General features: G+C 58.8%; 1 protein-coding gene across 5 annotated transcripts in view; it reads left to right on the forward strand.

The window, feature by feature from the left end:
- Window positions 1-19,236, forward strand: part of CHD5 (chromodomain helicase DNA binding protein 5) — a 56,885-nt gene that overhangs the window by 14,790 nt on the left and 22,859 nt on the right. For all 5 annotated transcript variants that reach the window (XM_072975526.1, XM_072975528.1, XM_072975527.1 and 2 more), the window contains exons 3-19: window positions 1,453-1,632; window positions 3,983-4,101; window positions 4,638-4,876; window positions 6,397-6,521; window positions 7,888-8,011; window positions 8,642-8,808; window positions 8,977-9,198; window positions 10,252-10,458; window positions 10,678-10,889; window positions 12,673-12,804; window positions 12,888-12,996; window positions 14,060-14,251; window positions 14,339-14,539; window positions 16,706-16,843; window positions 16,931-17,052; window positions 17,807-17,980; window positions 18,338-18,479. In XM_072975526.1, coding sequence (XP_072831627.1) covers window positions 1,453-1,632; window positions 3,983-4,101; window positions 4,638-4,876; window positions 6,397-6,521; window positions 7,888-8,011; window positions 8,642-8,808; window positions 8,977-9,198; window positions 10,252-10,458; window positions 10,678-10,889; window positions 12,673-12,804; window positions 12,888-12,996; window positions 14,060-14,251; window positions 14,339-14,539; window positions 16,706-16,843; window positions 16,931-17,052; window positions 17,807-17,980; window positions 18,338-18,479 — 2,805 coding nt within the window. The remainder of the gene's footprint in view (window positions 1-1,452; window positions 1,633-3,982; window positions 4,102-4,637; window positions 4,877-6,396; window positions 6,522-7,887; window positions 8,012-8,641; window positions 8,809-8,976; window positions 9,199-10,251; window positions 10,459-10,677; window positions 10,890-12,672; window positions 12,805-12,887; window positions 12,997-14,059; window positions 14,252-14,338; window positions 14,540-16,705; window positions 16,844-16,930; window positions 17,053-17,806; window positions 17,981-18,337; window positions 18,480-19,236) is intronic.

A 19,236-nucleotide genomic window follows, 5' to 3' on the forward strand; every position in this document is an offset into this window, starting at 1 on the left:
GCAGCAGCCAGGACCAGCACTGCCCCTGGGGCCTGGTGTGGCCGAGTCAGTATTCCGGGAAACACTTGGGTTCCGGAAAGGCCCAGAGGCCCTGCTGCCTGCTAACCGCCAGCCAGCACACTGACTCAGCAGCTTAATGGGCATAAAAGGTTTGGGAGCAGGGAGCTGGCTGCGAGGAGAGTGAGCTGAGCGTGCGGGAGACTCGGGAGTGGAGGGACTCCATGGGTGGGTCCTTTGCAGCTGCATCTCAAGGAGAGCCTCCTTCCTGGGAAAAGACTCTCAACTCTTCAGGGTGGCTGGGAAGGGTGGAAAGCAGGCTGGGAGCCCCCCAGGGTTGTCCAGACAGACCCCCTGCCCTTGCCGCCCTCCTCCTCTCTGCTCCCACCCGCCCCCTCCCTTCCCTTCTCCCTCCTCCCCTCCTTCCTCTCCCTCCTCCCTCTCCATCTCCCTCATTGCTCTTTCTGGAGCTCATCCTTCATCTCTCCAGTTCTCTCTTCATCTCTTCCATGCTCACCTTGAAGACAGTAAACAGCCAGCATGAAGATGCCAAGTGTCATCTTCATTGGCACATCAGTGCTGGTCTCAGACCCAGGCCTGGAGGGGCTGGGAGGGGCTAGAAGGGCTTTGTCAGACCGCTTGCATTTGGAAAAGCCTCGAATACCCAGCTTTCTCTGAGGGGCAGTGCCTTTCTGGTGGGGATGCTCTGTCTGTAAACATCCTTATCTCCATATAAATGGGCCATTTTCTGTTTGTACAGAAGGGAAACTAAATCAAGGAAGCCAAGCTTGAGAGCTGCCTAAATTACCTTGTCTCATATGGAGACGAAGCGGCCAGGGTGGGGGCGATGGGGAAGGTGGGCTTGTGCTGTAGCCGCTTCCGGAGAGCGCACAGGCAGATAAAACTGGGATGTGCGCTCCCTGTTAATTATAGGTTCTGCTTGACACATGCGATTCCATAGGATGCATACGTAAGCAGAGAGGTGAGGAACTGGGAGCTAGATCCAGGCAGGAGCCTGGCCTGCAGTTTGTTCTTTGGCTCTGGGCATTACATCGTCTGCCTCGAGCTCCTGGGTCCAAGTGCCATCTGTTGACACTCGTTAAAATCCCAAAGTCCATAGAAACCTGAAATGGAGTCTGGAGCCTCACCCCAGGGCCATTCAAGCAGGTCGCGCTGAGCTTGCCCGGTGGGGAAGTCTGACTTCACCCGAGGCCTTGGCTCTCCTGCACAGCACCGTTTGTCACTGACCAGTCCTCGGGGGTGAGACCCCTGGCTTGAGCTGACTCAGGGCAGCCCCTCTGGCTGGGCGTGGCGATCTGGTGGGTGTGAATGATCCAGGAAGCCTGAGCTGCTGACCAGCTTTGCCAGGAGGCCACTTCGGGGCAGTACTGTGGCCCAGGACTCTGCGTTTTCTCTGGGCCCCTGTTGTCCTCACTGTCCCCCGTTCTCTTCCAGGGGAGCAACGACGAGCTGTCGGAAAATGAAGAGGATCTGGAGGAGAAGTCGGAGAGTGAGGGCAGTGACTACTCCCCAAATAAAAAGAAAAAGAAAAAACTCAAGGACAAGAAGGAGAAAAAAGCCAAGCGTAAAAAGAAGGAGGAGGAGGAGGAGGAGAATGAGGACGGATGCCTCAAGGTGAGACTGAGGCCTGGCTGGGGTGGACACCTGCTTGGATGGGCTGAGCTTCCCACTGTCAACCGTCTGCCTTTGTCCTGGGAGCCCCCTAGTGAGCAGGGCCGGAGCATCCTTTCCCACGAGTAGCTGTCGGGGCAGATGGGTCTGTGGGTGCGAGTGCGCATGCGTGTGCACACACATGGTGGCTGGACGCAAGCAGGTGAGAAAGGCTGTAGCCACAAGTCTGGGAGACACACTTGAAATCGATGGATGACGTTTAGGAGTTTGGAGAGGAAGTCGGGCGGCCTCTCGCTGATGCATTATCCGCTGTCTTGCCCCGTTGAGCGCGCAGCTGTTTCTGAGGAGAGTGATGGTCTGAGCTCGAGTTTCGTGTCAGGAACCTCTTGCTTGGAGCAATTTGGGAAAATAAAACAAATGGGAGCTTTTGCCAAGAAGAAGCGGCTGGACAGCTCTGCTGATGGTGAAGAGGGGACTTTGTTAACACGTGTTCTGAAACTGCGCCCGCATGGGCATCTGAGAGTGTCCCAGTGAGCGTGACTCAGGGAAGCTGTGGTGACGCAGCTCTCCCCTCTTCCCTGGGAATGTGGGGAGCGACGTGCATGAGCCGAGGCCCCTGGACTCGCCAGGCCCCACCGTGGGGGCTCCTCGGGGAGGGGAAGGGGCCGAGGGTAAGGCTGGCAGACGGGCTCTGGGTCAGGCAGGGGCAGATGACAGAACGTCACCCAGGAGTCCCCGCTTCCTCGGTTCTTTCACGTGGCCCCCAGGCTCAGTCTGGGCTGGCCGTGGATTTAAAGATAAGATAATTAAAGGTGCTAATACAGTGGCTGTCGGGTGAGGCAGAGGTGGTGGTGTCAGTGACCGCAGTTAGGCAGTGCCGGTGGTGTCTGACACACAGAGGGAGCACGTTGGTTGGTAGGTGCGTTATGAGTCATCTGTGACTGATAATAGCTGAGGGCCTGGCTGCTCTGAGAGGTGAACTTACGGGAGTGATTCAGGGTTATCCTGTAACGATGTCATCACTTGCTCTCTGGCTGCCCTGCTTCCTGGTGGGACTGAGCCTGATTGCCTCCAGGAATGGCCGCGGGTTGGCGGCAGGTCAGCCAAAGGAGGGGTCCCACATGGGAACATTTCTGAACTGTCACAGAGAACAGGAGGCCCAGAAGCAGGTCCCTTGGGGCCGAGGGAGGCTGTGTGTTCCACCCGGGGGGCCCTCCATTCGTTGCTGGAGCAGACAGCTCAGCTCTGAGGGGCTTGGGCAGTAAAAGGGATTTGTTAGGTCAGTGCCCCTGAGAGTTGAGAGGCAAGGGGAATTCCAGCTAGTGGGACCCAGTGGTGTCATCCACAGCCGTTTTTTTGCCTCCGTGGGGTCAGGCCAGGCATCCTCGTGGCCGAGAATGTGTGTAGCAGCAGCTCCCCACTGCCTCCTCCAGCAGAAGGGAGAGCTGGCCTGTGACCCAGGGGTGCCCTTGTCTGGGCTGGGTTAAGTCACATGCCCACCTGGATTGTGGCCTGGGAGTAGTGTGTGCTGATCGGTGGGATGGATCAGTGGGTGGGGCTGGGGCAGCTCTGGGCTCCCTTGAACAAGTGGGAAATCGGGGTGAGGGCCCTGTTCCGAGCACTTGTGCTAACAGTGTCCCTCCTGTGAGGGAGGTGCTGTTACCCCCATTTTACAGATAGGGAAACTGAGGTCCACTCTGTTCCCAGCCAACCCGGGTCTGCCTGGTGACCTGACACCCGAGTTGCTGTTTTGAGAGTTCATTGTGTGCCCTTTGGGAACTCACACGCCTCTCTGGGCCTCAGCCCCCTATGCGGAAAGGGCCGCAGTAGCTGAGGGACCTTCTCGGGGCTCTACCCCTAAGTGGACTGCTGTCCTGTGCCCCTGTCCTGGCCCCAGAACCCAAAGTGGCCTGTCCATTCACGAGGTCCCTGAGTGACTGTACCAGGTGACATCCTGGGGCAGCCTGATTCCTCCCAGCATGCCCAGGCAGCCCCTTGGCCCTGCTGCCTCCCCAGGGACAGCTGCCCTCCTAAAACCCATCTTCAGGCTGCTGCTTTGTCCTGATGCTCAGGTTCCCTTGGAGAGCGAGTCCTGCTCTTGCTCCTGCTCTGGGCATGCACATGGCTTCCCCTAGGCACTCGGCCCCGCCCCCTCCTTGTGCGCTGGCATCTGAGGCATTTCCACTGATCAAGCGGCTGGCAGCTGGGGTGCTCCAGGATGTTTTCAGGGTTGGGGAGAAGTGCTTGCAATCCCTCCGCTTTTCCGAGGCCTCCTGAGTGGGGCCCCAGGGGTGGGGGTGCAGGTTAGAAGGATCCCCACTTCTGATTCCACCTCTGCCTCGTGTGTCCGTAGGAGCCCAAGTCCTCGGGGCAGCTCATGGCCGAGTGGGGCCTGGACGATGTGGACTACCTGTTCTCAGAGGCCGACTACCACACGCTGACCAACTACAAGGCCTTCAGCCAGTTCCTCAGGTGGGCCCTGGGGCTGCTATGGAGACTGCCCTTGAGGCTTGACTCCCCAGGGGGCACCAAGTAGAGGGGCAGAGGAGCAGAGCCCTGGGCTTCTGGAGTAGGGTGGGTGGTCAGGCTGACACTGACCCTGGGCAGATCCCACGGGAGGGTCAAGACCCTTCCATTTTAGCAGATGGTCCCGCCGTCTCTTGCTGGCCCTACGTGAGGTCAGTCCTGGGGGTCTTAAGCCCCCATGGCTGCTCTCAGCTCTTGAAGAAATGGGACCAGACACCAAGGGGCCATCTGTAGTCCCCACCCTCTGGCCCCTCAGGTCTTACAGGGTCTGGAAACCCAATTAGAAGATCACATAAGAGAGAAACAGGAGCATTTGGGGTGGACCTGTGTCTCTCTTTGTCCTCTTCCCTGCCCCTCCTTTCCGCCCAGTTTTCCCAGTTTGCCATGTATCCCAGGTGTGGGAGAAGAAGAGTTGGGGTCACATGGGAGTCTCGTCCCCTCCACGGTGCTGCCCTCACCCTCCTGCCTCTTCCCCCACTTAGGCCACTCATCGCCAAGAAGAACCCAAAGATCCCCATGTCCAAAATGATGACTGTCCTGGGCGCCAAGTGGCGGGAGTTCAGTGCCAACAACCCCTTCAAGGGCAGCTCGGCCGCGGCAGCCGCGGCGGCAGTGGCAGCGGCCGTAGAGACGGTCACCATCGCGCCTCCACTGGCCATCAGCCCCCAGCAGGCACCCCAGCCTGTGCCGATCCGCAAGGCCAAGACCAAGGAGGGCAAGGGTAAGGCTGTGGGTGGGCACCCAGTCCTGCTGGCAGAGGCCCCCCCCTGCAGCCGGGGGCAGCTAGGGCAGCCTGGCCGGTCTTTATCAGGGCCCCAGTGCCGTGGTTGACCTTGGACCCACACACCCTTTCTCAGCTGTGTTGCGGCATCTGTCCAGCCTTCCTTTGGGGCTGGTGGGGAAGTGGAGGAGGTGCTGTGCTCAGAGCTTTGGGAGGTTTCCTGGCCGTGCAGGAAGGCACAAGGGTGGCCCATGCTGCTGGGAGTTGGGGCTTTTGAGTTGGAGGCTGCACCATTCCCAGGGAGAAGAGGTCCCAGGGTGACCCACTGATCCCTCTCGTCTGAGCACCTGGCCCTTGGGGTAATGGGTGTGGTCAGGGCCAGCGTCCCAGGGAGGCCTGGAAGGAGTTCCAGGTACAAAATCTGACTCCGTGGGGGCATCTGGTTGGGAGGAGAGGACCAAGAGGCTCTCTGTGACTTGAAGTTCTAGGGGAGGGAACTTCTTTCCCTGGGTGGAGGGTTTCTGGCCCCCCTGGGGGTAGGGAGACTGATCTCCCCAGGGCTCTGAATGGTGGGGTTGCCCACAGCTCACCTTCCTGGGTGCCCTAATCTGGGTTTTGATGTGGGGAAGAGAGGACTCTGGGGACCCCTTGTTTCCGCCCCAAGGAGCTTTGGTCTCTAGGACGATGGGCCCCTCTGCTGGGTCCCTGCAGGGGCCGGGTGGGTGAGTGACGTGGGCTTTGGAGCCTGCCCCTGCTCCACTCCCTCGCGTCCTCCCAGCCCGCCTTCGCCTTCGTTCTCATTTCCTCTCGGGCTCCAGCCGCTGAGCAATCGATTCCCTGGGCTGCCTATTCAGAACCTGAAAAATTGAAATAGATTTTCTGTGGCGCCAGTGAAGTTACAACTGGGCTCCCTGTCCCTTCTCTCTGTGTGCGGTGTGGGTGGTGGAGAAGGGCCCGGGGCGAGGCCACCTGCCTCCAGGCCCCCTCCTTCCCTGCTCAGCATGGCGGGAGAGGCTGCTGGGGGGTCATTACTCTCCAGGTGGCTAATTGTCCTGTGGCCAGCTCCGTTAAAAACAGACTCAGCCCTGCTGGCCTCCTGGGAGCCGGTGTTCCCTGGGGGACATTGGCAGAGGTGGGGGTGGTCTTGAGTAGTGCCAGCACGGCCTGGGGACAATCTCGGGGCTGGCAGCTGCGGAAAGGGCTTCCTGCCCTAGCACATTGCAGGTGGGTGGGTGTGCCCTTGGTGGCCCTGGGGACGCCTAGCTCTACTGGGGACAGGGATGGGACAGGGCTGTTCCCAAGATGGCCAGTGTGGGAGAGGGACGGTGCAGTGGCCAGAGCAGCGACGGGGCCAGGGCTATTCTGCAGCTCCCTCTCTGCTTGCTGTGTACCTTTAAGGACGGATGTCACCTCTCTGAGCCTCAGTGTCCTCTACTGAGTTCCCTGTGAGGCTGAATGACAGGGTGGCGGTGAGTGAGCTAGCCGCGGCGTGCACTGGTTATTCCTCCCGTGCTCTCCAGGACCCGGGGTGAGGAAGAAGATCAAAGGCTCCAAGGATGCGAAGAAAAAGGGCAAAGGGAGAAAGGTGGCCGGGCTCAAGTTCCGCTTTGGAGGGGTCAGCAGCAAGAGGAAGAAAGGCTCCTCGGTGAGCGTGCGTGCGTGCGTGCGTGCGTGTGTGTGTGTGTGTGGAGCATGCGTGCCCTGCAAGCAGGCTGTCAGTTCATTCTCCTGAACCAGCCTGGGCGTGGGTCCTGCTCCCCCTCCCCTGCTCTTATCTGTTTATTTATTTTAATGGAGGTGCTGGGGATTGAGCCCAGGACCTCATGCATGCCAAGCCCGTGCTCTACCACTGAGCCACACCCTCCCCCCGCCCGCCCCTACTCTCTCTTCCCATTCTTCGTGCAGGCCTGCTAGGCCTGTTTCCCCACCTGACTGGTGAGGGGTTCAGCCTGGGTCCTTCTGAGAGCCCCTGTAGCTGGGACTCCGGGTGGGTTGCTCTCCTGCCCACCCTGCTGAGCCGGGGGCTCAGTCCCGGCTCCCTCTGCCCCAGCTGCCTCTCCATCTGGTCAGCAGGTGGGAGAGTCCTGATGGGGCCTGGGTGCCCAGGTCTGCTGGGAGGGTGGGCCCCAGGAAGGTGGCATGTGGACAGGATCAGTCTGGGCTAGAGCCCTGCCCCTCCCTTGCCCTTCCAGGGCCAGCTCTGGCGTCAGGTTTAGACTGACCCTAAGTCCATGTCTGAGCCTTTGGGCCCCCTTTCTCCGGGGGTAGGGGCATTCACCCTGCCCTCCAGCCCCCACAGGGCACCTGGCACCTGTTTTCCTCACCTGCCCCAGGCTTGCAAAGGGGCGGAGATGGAAGTCATCTTCGTCCCTTGGTAGAGGCAAGTGACAGGTCTCAAATTTAGCTGCTGTGGAGGGGAGCACGGAGCAGCAAGTGTGGTCCAGGCTGGACCTGGTGGCCCAGCTCAGGTTGAGTTTTGAGCACATGCTGATGTGCTAGGCCCTCTGCTCCACCATAGTGGGCCCTGCTCTAGAGCTACTCACAGTCTGGAAGGAGTTTGGGCACGTGCATGGGGAGGGAGCCAACGACAGGCAGATGGGGCAGGCCCGACCTGGCACACAGGCTGTGCATCAGGTCCAGTTAAGGAGAGATCTGAGAAGGCTCCTTGGGGGAGGTGTCCTTAGGGCTTCCCTCTGAGGGGTGTGTAGGAGTTTGGCAGGGTGGCGGGCAGGGCCTGGGAGAGGTGTGGAGGTGGAGTTCTGAGGTGGGGAGTGTATGAGGGCTGGAGAGCAGGGCTTGGGGAGGGTGGTAGACATCAGGCTGGACCGGTGGGCTGGGCTTTTGGGTGTTCTAGCTGTGTGGAGAGAGGAGATGAACCACAGACAGCACGGTGCCTCCGGAGCTTCCACTGTGCCCCTCCCCAATCCACCCCCTGCCTAGGCCTGTGACGCCCTCTAGAGGAGCCCCCAGGGCCGGCTCTGGGCTCACAGGGCCCTCCCCTGCCCCTGCAGAGTGAGGAGGATGAGCGCGAGGAGTCGGACTTTGACAGCGCCAGCATCCACAGCGCCTCCGTGCGCTCCGAGTGTTCTGCTGCCCTGGGGAAGAAGAGCAAGAGGAGGCGCAAGAAGAAGAGAAGTAGGACGTCCTGTCCGCAGGGTTCCCAGGGCCATCACGGTGGATGTGGGGGTGCAGAGCCCCCTCTGGGAAGCAGGGAAAGGCATCCTCAGGCCTCAGCCAGGCAGTCTCCCTGGGCTTCCTCAACCACCCTGGTCTCTACAGTCAGGAGAAGGGAGGTCCTGTCCCAGGGAGTCTCCATACATTAGGGACCTATGATGTGAGCCACCCCAGGGCATTTGCACTAGCAGATGGAGCCCTGAGGAAGGAATTGCTTCTTAACCTCATCCACCCTCTACCCATCTGTCCCCTCTCCCCATCCCCCTTCCCATCCTCCCTCCGTTCAGTCCTCCTTTCCTCCCTCCCTCCCCTTTATGCATGCATCCATCCATTCACCTTTCTATCCACCCACCCAGCCTTCTTCTTTCCTTCCCCCCCATTCCTTCCTTCCTTCTTTTTATCTGTCTTCTATGCATCTCTTCACCCTTTTACTCCCTCCACCATTCTGTTCACCACATCTGTCTTTCCACCACCCATTCATCCAACATCCATTAAGTGCCTAGTGTGAGCCAGTGCAGCCTGGGGTGGAGACTGGTTGTGCATTGGGAGTGGGGACAAGGCCCTCCATGTCTGCCTCTGCCCCCTCCCCAGTCGATGATGGTGATGGCTACGAGACGGACCACCAGGACTACTGCGAGGTGTGCCAGCAGGGTGGGGAGATCATCCTGTGTGACACCTGCCCAAGGGCCTACCACCTCGTGTGCCTGGACCCAGAGCTGGAGAAAGCTCCCGAGGGCAAGTGGAGCTGTCCCCACTGTGTAAGCCCTTGGCAGAGGCGCGGGGAGAGTGGGGAGGAGGTTTCGTCTGTGCCTGGATTCCGGACCCCAGCGCAGAACGTGGGGAGGTGGGAGAGGGAGGGAGGAAGTCGCATCCTGGTGGAGGGGCGTCCAGGCCCAGGGTGCCTCCACCTGGACGTCTCCTTCCAGGAGAAGGAGGGGATCCAGTGGGAGCCGAAGGACGACGACGACGACGAGGAGGAGGGCGGCTGCGAGGAGGAGGAGGACGACCACATGGAGTTCTGCCGCGTGTGCAAGGACGGCGGCGAGCTGCTCTGCTGCGACGCCTGCCCCTCCTCCTATCACCTGCACTGCCTCAACCCGCCGCTGCCCGAGATCCCAAACGGTGAATGGCTCTGCCCGCGCTGTACTGTGAGTGTTACGCCCTCCCGCGCCGAACGCCCCGCCCCCGGAAAGGCCCCGCCCTCCACGACCAGGCCCCTCCCCCGGCAAAGCCCTGCGCACAAAGGCCCCACACGCTGAGGCCCCGCCCCAGCGGGCCCTGGGCACCGAGGCCCCGCCTCCGCGGCCTAGGCCACGCCCGCCACAACCCCGGCCGGTGCTGCTCCAGGCCCCGCCCACCAAGGTCCCGCTTCTGCTGGCCAGCGGCCCGTCGGTCAAGGCCTCGACTCGCCCCCGCCGTCCAGGCCTCGCCCCTCCAGGCGTCTCCTCGTCCAGGCCCCGCTCCGCAGGCCAATAGCTCAGTCCCAAGCCCGGTCCCATCCACCCCGAGTCCCGCCTCTCCCTGGCCCTCTAGGCTTCTCAGTCCCCTTCAGACTCAGCCGCCAAGAGAAGAGAGGCGGTGGTGATAATCCTGCCACCACCCAGCACAGCCACTGTTTACTGGGCGTCCGTCTGATGCTTCCTGAGTTTTCAAGTACCAGGCCTTTTGTTATTCCTATTTTGAGATGAGAAAACTGAGGCTCAGGGAGGTCAAGTGACTTGCCCAAGGCCACACAAGGCTGAACCGCCCACTCAGACCCGCCCAGGACCTGGCTCTCGTCCCAGGGCTGGTGGTGAGGAGAGGGTAGGAGGCCTCTGGGGCTGGAGCCTCAGTTTCTGCAGGGAGAGGAGAGGCCTCCCCCCAGTCACCACAGGCATTTGAACACCTCTATGCTCTGAGTTATCCCTAGCCCACCCCCAGTGCTGAATCCCCCACCCCGTGGAGCCTGGGCTGTGCTGTGCCAGCCCGCAGTTACCCCATGTGCATCTGGTCTTCCGTTGTGCGTGTGCATGCGTGTGTGTGCAGACCCGAGTTGCCTCATCTCCTGCGTGCACGGCTGGGGCGGGCTCCTGAGGACAGGGTGGTGTCTTGGAGTCACTGTGGTGCTGTCTGACTTGGGGAGCAGTGCAGCCTGTTGGAGGGAGCCTCGGGGTGGGGCCCTGCAGCTAAGCCCTGAATCCGGGACCTTCCTTTGTCCACAGTGTCCCCCGCTGAAGGGCAAAGTCCAGCGGATCCTGCATTGGAGGTGGACAGAGCCCCCGGCCCCCTTCATGGTGGGGCTGCCCGGGCCCGATGTGGAGCCTGGTGTTCCTCCACCCAAGGCCCTGGAGGGCATCCCAGAGAGAGAGTTCTTTGTCAAGTGGGCTGGGCTATCCTACTGGCACTGCTCCTGGGTGAAGGAGCTGCAGGTGAGGCGCCCAGGCGAGTGTGGCTGTACTAAGGCTCAGGACCTAAAACCCGCCGGCCAGCTCCCTGAGCAAGGGGCGTTGTTGGGAGCTGGAAAGGAGGGAGGCTGAAGGCGTGGACTGTCCTGCCTGGGAGCCAGGCTAGGGGCCCGGGGAGCTGGGCTGGGGGACATGGTGTCCGGCCGCCCCCGCCTCCCGTAACCTCTGCCCCTCCACGAGCAGCTGGAGCTCTACCACACGGTGATGTATCGCAACTACCAAAGAAAGAACGACATGGACGAGCCGCCCCCCTTTGACTACGGCTCTGGCGACGAAGACGGCAAGAGCGAGAAGAGGAAGAACAAGGACCCGCTCTACGCCAAGATGGAGGAGCGCTTCTACCGCTACGGCATCAAACCCGAGTGGATGATGATCCACCGCATCCTGAACCACAGGTGCGCTGCGGGCCTGGCCCCCAGCCTCGCTGGGGTGGGATGCGTGGTGGGTTGGGCCCCTGTGGTCCTGGGCTTCCGCGGAAGTCAGCGCTTGATACCTGCGGTCGCGCCCTGGGGACCACGGTGCGCCTGTGGTGCGGGGGCATGCACACGTTTGCTCTTCCTTTTTAACGCGGCTCACACCACTGTGCGCCATCTACCCCAGGAGGTGGTGTTTCACCCCCACTTTTGTGTCTGTGGACACGAGCAAGGTTAAGTCACTTGTACAAAGTCACACAGCCGAGAGGCAGTGGAGCAGGGATTGGAACCCATGCTTTTCTGATGGCAGGACTTGCTTTCTTGGCCACTGTTCCAAACTCCAGTGCCCCTGTGACAACTCTTTGTTGAGCAGTCTGAAATTCCCCAGGTGCCAGTGGTCAGAGCCTCTGCAGAGGTCGAACCAAGAGACCAAGGCAGGAGGCCCATGAACGCTGAGTGTGGGTTTGGTTTGGTGGGAGGTGGGAGCTCTCGCTGATTCCCCAGCCCTAACCCTAACCCTTTACCTTTATTAAATTTCATGTCCAAAACCCAAGTGAACAACACTGTAAACTGACTATACTTCAATAAAAAATAAAACAATGTCAAACAAATAAAGTAAAATAAATGATAACTTAGCTATCAATAAAATACTTTATTTGACATTAAGAACAATGTATATTAAATGATTTGTGAAAATGTCCCTGAATATCATTAAGCTGGATGTGTTATAAACCTGCATAGTGTTTCTAAAAAATAAATATGTATATAATTGATATATTAAATATTTGGCTAAAAGGAAAAAAAACAGACGTAAATGCCACCTTTTCTCCCTGCCTTCAAAAAGCAGGGCAGGTGAATTTCCTCCAAATTTGTTACTTGAATGAAGTCTGGATAACGACCAATCATCTATTTAAAAAAAAATCCATCAGTTTCCATGATGACCAGGAGTGGTCTTCCTCTCTGTGGTCTCCAGGCTAGCCACCGTCACTGCCGTGTAGGGGAGCCATGGCCCCCCCTGCTCCTCAGTGCTGCCCTGGCTTGGTTGCCTAGTCAACTCGGGTTGGGTGGGAGGCCCCAGGACCCTCCTGGGAGCTATATTCAAGCTACAGTGTAAGGTGCTTCTCTGAAGGACCCCCTCTGTGCTTCTGGCTCAGCCATCAGGTCCCCGTGTGTCTGGGGGCCTTTGGGAATTGCAAAGGAATTGCATTCTTCTCTACTTTGCGGAGATGGGCCCCAGACCTGGATGGGCACTGGTTCAGTCCTTGGGAATTTTTTTTTTCTTTTGATGGAGGTACTGGGGATTGAACCCAGGACCTCGTGCATGCGAAGAATGAACTTTATCACAGAGCTATACCCACCCCTCTGCTTGGGAGTTTGTAAGCAAGAAAACAAAGGTCTATGGTCAGCGGAAACCTTTCTGACTTGGAGATGGAGAATTCTGGGGAACTCTCCAGGACAAAATGGGATTCGCTGCCCCAGAGGACGGAGAGGACACTGGCTCTTTGCTGCTCCGTTAGCATGGCCCCCCAGATGTCCCTCTCCACTCTGCCTCTCACCCTGTGCCCTCCTCCCTCCCTCCCACTCACTGTGTGGCCTCGGTCGAGCCGCCTTACCTGTCTGGAGTCACTGCCCTGGTGCCACCCTTCTGGCTGGGGTTCCCCGGGGACCGTGGGAGTGAGAGGCTCTGCATCCTGTGAGGTGCCCTCTTTGGACTCTTGCTTCGGCCACTGCCCAAGTGACCCCCCTTTTGTTTACTGTGTTGCAGCTTCGACAAAAAGGGGGATGTGCATTACCTGATCAAGTGGAAAGACCTGCCCTACGACCAGTGCACCTGGGAGATTGACGACATTGACATCCCCTGCTACGACAACCTGAAGCAGGCCTACTGGGGCCACAGGTGGGCTGCGTGGAGCCGCTGGGGGGGGGGGTCCCGCCTCCTGGTACCTCTGCCCTGGCCCGTCATCCCTCGCTCTTTCCCAGGGAGCTGATGCTGGGAGAGGACGCCAGGCTGCCCAAGAGGCTGATCAAGAAGAGCAGGAAACTGAAGGACGATAAACAGGAGAAGCCCCCGGACACGCCCATTGTGGACGTGAGTGGGGAGGGGCCCCGGGATGGGGTTGCCAGGGCCGCCACCCAGGCTCTGGGGGACTCTGCCTTGGAGTGCCGCCCGTCCACTCAGGCCAGGCACCTGGGGGGTGAGGGTGACAGGACCCAGCCCCTCCTGGCAGCGGTCCCCAGCCTCATGCAGAGGGGCAACTCCCAGAGGACAGAGCGATCTGAGGATGGCTTACCAGTGCACCAGCTGGGGAGCAAATAGTTTCTACTCAGCGTGGCTCACGAAATTGCATTACTTTAGATGAGCTAATTCCAAGTATTTAAATCGGAAAGTGTCTCTTACTTCAGAACACAACAGCTAATGTGCAAATCACACACCATTCTTACCTGTTTAGGGGGAGGAGACCCACAGCCTGCCCCAGGAGCTTTGAGCCTGTCAGGGAGTGGAAGGTTGACTTGTATTCATTAAGCCAGCCTCTCTGGGGTGTCTGCTAGCACCCGGCCCTGGGCTGGCCCTGGCCCCCTGTTTCATGAGGTGCTTATCTTCCAAGGGCCCATGGCAGGTACACACAGAAACGGGGGTTCACCTTAGGACTGCGGGTTGCCAGGGAAAGGTGAATGGGTCTGAAACATCAGGAGGACTTCATGGAGGAGGTGGCCTTGTGCTGCAGAGTGAAAGAGGCAAAGAGGGTGATGTTGGGCATTAAGCACCCTGGCATCATCAAAGGTTGGCTATGTGCCCCCTGTGTCCTGGGCACTATATGGAACTCAGAGAAAGCAGGAGTGAACAGGATCAGCAATTGTGACCACAAGCTGGGCTCAAAATCAGAGAGTCCAGCAAAGGAAACTGCCCTCATAGGAGAATACATGTGTCCTCATGGGAAGACACGATGGGAACACCTAAGCCAGGCTGGGTGTCGGGGAGGACTTCCTGGATAAAGAGGCATTTCCCCTGAGACGTCAAAGATGAATAAGCTGGGGATGAGAGGAGTGGGAAGAAGATTCCAGGCAGAAAGAATTGTGTGTGCAGAGGCCTGGGGGGCGGGCCCTGGGGGCCCAGGATCTGGGGTGTGTCTGAACCTTTGCCTCCCTTGCAGCCCACGGTCAAGTTTGACAAACAGCCGTGGTACATCGACTCCACGGGCGGCACGCTGCACCCCTACCAGCTGGAGGGCCTTAATTGGCTGCGCTTCTCCTGGGCCCAGGGCACTGACACCATCCTGGCCGACGAGATGGGCCTGGGCAAGACGGTGCAGACCATCGTCTTCCTCTACTCGCTGTACAAGGAGGTTCGCGGGCCGCGGTGGTTGGCTGGGGAGGGGTAGCCCGTGCTGGCTGTGGGCCGGCAGCCTCCCCACATCCGCCTCCCTCCCCAGGGGCACTCCAAGGGGCCCTACCTGGTCAGCGCGCCCCTGTCCACCATCATCAACTGGGAGCGTGAGTTTGAGATGTGGGCACCCGACTTCTACGTGGTCACCTACACGGGGGACAAGGAGAGCCGCTCCGTGATCCGGGAGAACGAGTTTTCCTTTGAGGACAATGCCATTCGGAGTGGGAAGAAGGTGTTCCGCATGAAGGTGAGCACCCTTCTCCCCGGGGGACCCCGGACAGGCGCCTGGTCAGCCCAGGGGCGCAGGGGCCCTGCAGTGCAGCCGGGGGGGTCTCCCCTAGGGCTCCGGTGGACGCAGTGGCTGGCAAAGGGCAGAGCTACCCACTGTGTTGGTGTCCTGGGGCTGCTGCAGCAGAGGACCACACACAGGGATGCTGAAAACAGCCACAAACACGTACTCTCTCATGGCTCTGGAGGCCAGGAGTCCGGGACCCCCCTGTCAGCAGGGTCCTGCTCCCCCTGAGGCTCTGGGGGTGGCTCCTTCCCACCTCTTCCAGCATCTGGTGGTGGCAGGTGCTTCTTAGCCATCCTTTTCCTGCAGCGGCATCGTTTCAGTTTCTGCCTCTCTTGTGACACAGCCGGCTCCCCTATGTGTCTGTGTCTCCTCTTCTTATAAAGACACTCCTCTCATCTCAATTAATTACACCTGCAGAGACCCTAGCTCCAAAAAAGGTCACATCCTGAGGTTTTGGGTGGACGTGGATTTTGGACGCTTCAACTCGGTCCACCAGCTGTGTGACCTCTGGCAAGGCATTTCACCTTCCTGTGCTTCAGGTTCTTCTCAGCCAAATGGCGATGACAGACCCACTCCAGAGTTGTGGAGGGTCGAATGGATGAGTAAGCACTAGGCAGGGCCTCTTGGACTTCCCTGTGCCCCCGGGCCACCCTTGGTCTTGCTGAAGGGCAGGTTCTGATCCAGCAGCTCTGGGATGGGGCCTGAGAGTCTGCATTCCTGACAAAGTCCGAGGTGGTGAGCGCTCTGCAGGTCCTCGGGCTGCACTCTGAGAAGCAAGGACCGGAAGCACTCAGTACTTGCTGTGCCTGGCACGTGCTAGGCCCGCAGGAAGTCTTGGCGCCCACCTCGCTGCAGTACTGGGGGCTGCCGATCATCCCCCAGGCTCCCCAGGGTGCCTTTCCACAGCTTTCTCCATCGTCTCAGAACGACGCTCAGTCACTGTTTGTGGAATGAGGGAATGGCTCAGTGATCCCGGAGGTCACTCTGCAGACGGCTGGGCCTGTGGGCCGGTCAGTCACAGAAACGCTGGGGTACGGTGATGGGCTGGCCGCTCCACTGACTCAGCTTTTTGATTTATTTTATTTTTTAAAATTGTGGTAAAATACATTTAACTTGCAATTTTCCATCATAACCATTTTACATGCACAGTTTAGGGACATCAAATACATTCACACTGTTGTGCCCCCAGCACCACCATCCATCTCCAGGACTTTCATCCTGCAAGACTGAAACTCTGTGCCCGTTAAACACTATGGGGTCACACAGTATTTGTCCCTTTGTGTCCTGGCTCACTTCACTCGGCATAACGTCCCCAAGGTTCATCCATGTTGTAGCAAGTGTCGGGATTTTTCTTTTTTTACCCCCCACCTCTATTTATTTTTAATTAATATTTTCTTTTTTAAAATATGCTTTCTTCTTTTTTCTCAATGAAGGTACTGGGGATTGAACCCAGGACCTTGTGTATAGTGTCTTTTTTTTTTTTCTTTTAATGGAGGTACTGAGGATTGAACCCAGGACCTTACACATGCTAAGCATGTGCTCTACCACTGAGCTATACCCTCCCCATAGGATTTCTTTCCTTTTTAAGGAAACTTGGGTGTTTCTACCTTTTGGCTCTTGTGAATGATGCTATGAACATGGGTGTGCAAATATTCGTTCCTGCTTTCACTTCTTTGGGGTCTCTACCGAGACATGGGATTGCTGGACCATGTGGTAATTCTATGTGTGATTTTTTGAGGAACAGACTTGGCTCTTTTAATTCTCACAGCACTCCTCCCATAGACAGTATTGCTCCCATTTTACAGGTGAGGAGACTGAGGCCTGGGGAGGTTAATTAACTTGACCAGGTCTAGCTCTAAAGGGCAGGGCAGGGTGCAAACCCGGGTGCTGCCGACAGGCCCCCCCCCGCCCCTCTCTGCCCGCTTCCCGCCTCTCGGGTGCGGTGCTCTGGGCTGCAGCTGACCCCTCCGCTCAGCAGCCCAAGTCTCCCTCTCAGTCCCTGGGCTCCCTGGGCTCTCTGGGGGCTCCTGTCCACCCTCCTCCTCGCCCCTTTATTTCTGGAGACTGTGATCTGCTCTCCTCCCAGCTCTCCTCCCAAAGGCTCCCTTTTCTCTCCAGAAAGAAGTGCAGATCAAATTCCACGTCCTCCTCACCTCCTATGAGCTCATCACCATCGACCAGGCCATCCTGGGCTCCATCGAGTGGGCCTGCCTGGTGGTGGACGAGGCCCACCGGCTCAAGAACAACCAGTCCAAGGTAGGTGGCGCTGCCTGCTGGGCCCCGGAGCTGCCTTGGGGGGCCGGCTGCCCCATGCCCCCTGACGGGCCCCCTCCTCCCCCAAAGTTCTTCAGGGTCTTGAACAGCTACAAGATCGATTACAAGCTGCTGCTGACGGGGACCCCCCTTCAGAACAACCTGGAGGAGCTGTTCCACCTCCTCAACTTCCTGACTCCAGAGAGGTTCAAGTGAGTTAGCGGGAGGCGGGCTGGGGGCGGCCAGGGGAGACGTGGCAGTGCCCCTCCGGGCCCTGGGACTGCTCGCTGGGCCTCGGTTTCCTCATCAGCAAAATGGGAGGGTTAACAGTGCCTGCCTCCAGCGACCTGTGCGCGAGTCAGGAAATGTCAGCTGCTGCTAATGCTGCGGTTTTCCCTTGGCTCTGCCCCAGCAGACCCCTGGGGGTCCTCCTGGGCCCCTGCCCCCACACCTCTGGCTCACTCCTTTCCATCCCCAAAGATCTAAGTGCCCACCTGGGCCACAGTGATGGGGGTGCTGGAGATGAGGGTGAAGATGGATCCCTGGCCTCCTGGTCTCCACTGCCCCCCACATTTTCCTGCTCAGAAAGGGGGCTCAGGGTGGAGAGTGCTGCTTTTGGAATCAGGAGATGTAGATTAGAGGCCAGACTGGACCAGATAACCTTGGGCACCTGCCAGCCTCAGCTTCCTTACCTGTAATATGGATGAGAGTCCTAAGGACCTCATGTCTAGCACGGCGTTAAGAACAGGAAGGTATCCTCTGTGGCTGGGACAGCTGTGATGTGTGGGGGTGACACAGGCTTAGACAGAGACTGGGCACCTAGAGCAGGACCAGGGCCTCCTGGCCCACTAGCCAGCTGGCCTGTCCTGTGACCCTCTGGCTGGCCTGCTCCCTCACCCCAACCCTGGCTCCCTCTGTAAAGGGCCTTGGCCTGCTTCACGCTCTCATTCCATCCTTTTCTTGCAGCAACCTGGAGGGCTTCCTGGAGGAATTTGCTGACATCTCCAAGGAAGACCAGATCAAGAAACTGCATGACCTGCTGGGGCCGCACATGCTGCGGCGGCTCAAGGCCGACGTCTTCAAGAACATGCCGGCCAAGACCGAGCTGATTGTCCGTGTGGAACTGAGCCAAATGCAGAAGTGAGTGGAGCTCAGCCCGCCGGGGGCCCCTGGGCTTGTCTTCTCCCCAAAGGGCCTGACCTGGCCCGCCTTCCTGGGCCACTCAAGGCCTCAACTCAGCTTTTGCACTTGCTTCCTTCTTGGGGCCTCTTCTTATTTCAGTGAGCTGGGTTGGGGCTGCCTGAGTTCGTGTGCTGTCCCCCAATAACTTGCTGGGTGATGCCAGGCCTGGGGCCTCACCTCTCCGGGCTCCCCTTGGTCCCTCTGTGACTGGGTGCTTGGCCCCCAGCCTCCAGCCTCCGTGCAGAGCAGAGTGCCCTCTGGGAGGCGGGTGTGGCCCGGTGTGGCCAGCCCTCCTCCTCTCCTTCCTCTGCTCAGGAAGTACTACAAGTTCATCCTTACGCGGAACTTCGAGGCGCTCAACTCCAAGGGGGGCGGGAACCAGGTGTCGCTGCTCAACATCATGATGGACCTGAAGAAGTGTTGCAACCACCCCTACCTCTTCCCCGTGGCCGCCGTGGTAGGTCCCCGTGGCTGCCGCTGTGGCCACCGTAATAGGTGCCCTTGACCACCATGGTGAGTGCCTGAGACAGTGGTAGGTGCTCATGGCTGCTGTGGTGGGTCATCTGTGGCCTTTGTGGCAAGTGTCCTTGGTCGCCATGTGCCCCTGGCTGCTGTGGCAGGTGCTCAGAACCTCAGCCTCCAATCTTCCCTGAGTATGAGAACTTGGAGGTGATATATACAGGTCCCCATTGTGCCAGAAGTTTCTGAAAACCTACTTCCATCCACCAGTTGGGGAGGCCTTCTCCTTCCATTGGCCCCTCCTTGTGACCATAAAGTAATGGGTCATCCCAGGGTCCCCTCCAGCCTCAGCATCAGGGGACCCTAGGCTAGGATTCTGAGGACTGATCTGGCCCCACTCCATCACCCAGGGAGTCAGGAGGCCTGGGTGGGGCCCCCAAGTGATTCAAATGTGAGATTGGACCCTCCATCAGACACCTAGCTCCAGCCCTGTGGTGTCGGGACAGTCAGTGGTCCTCTCAGAGCCTCAGATTTTTCCTCTACAAAATGTGGCCAATGACAGCATCTACTTGAAAGGGTGAGGATCAGACGAGAGAGTCCGCATAAGGTGCCCTCAGCTATTCTGTTTCTAATTTAAATCCTCCACAGTTTATACCTTCCCCTCCCCAACCCCTAAACAAAAAGACCACTGCATAGTTAGGTGAGAAGGCTGTGCTGTGGGCGACCCAGACTCGAGGCAACCCCAGGCCACTCTC

The sequence above is a fragment of the Vicugna pacos genome, chromosome 13, assembly GCF_048564905.1.
Source record: "Vicugna pacos chromosome 13, VicPac4, whole genome shotgun sequence".
Taxonomy (NCBI): domain Eukaryota; kingdom Metazoa; phylum Chordata; class Mammalia; order Artiodactyla; family Camelidae; genus Vicugna; species Vicugna pacos.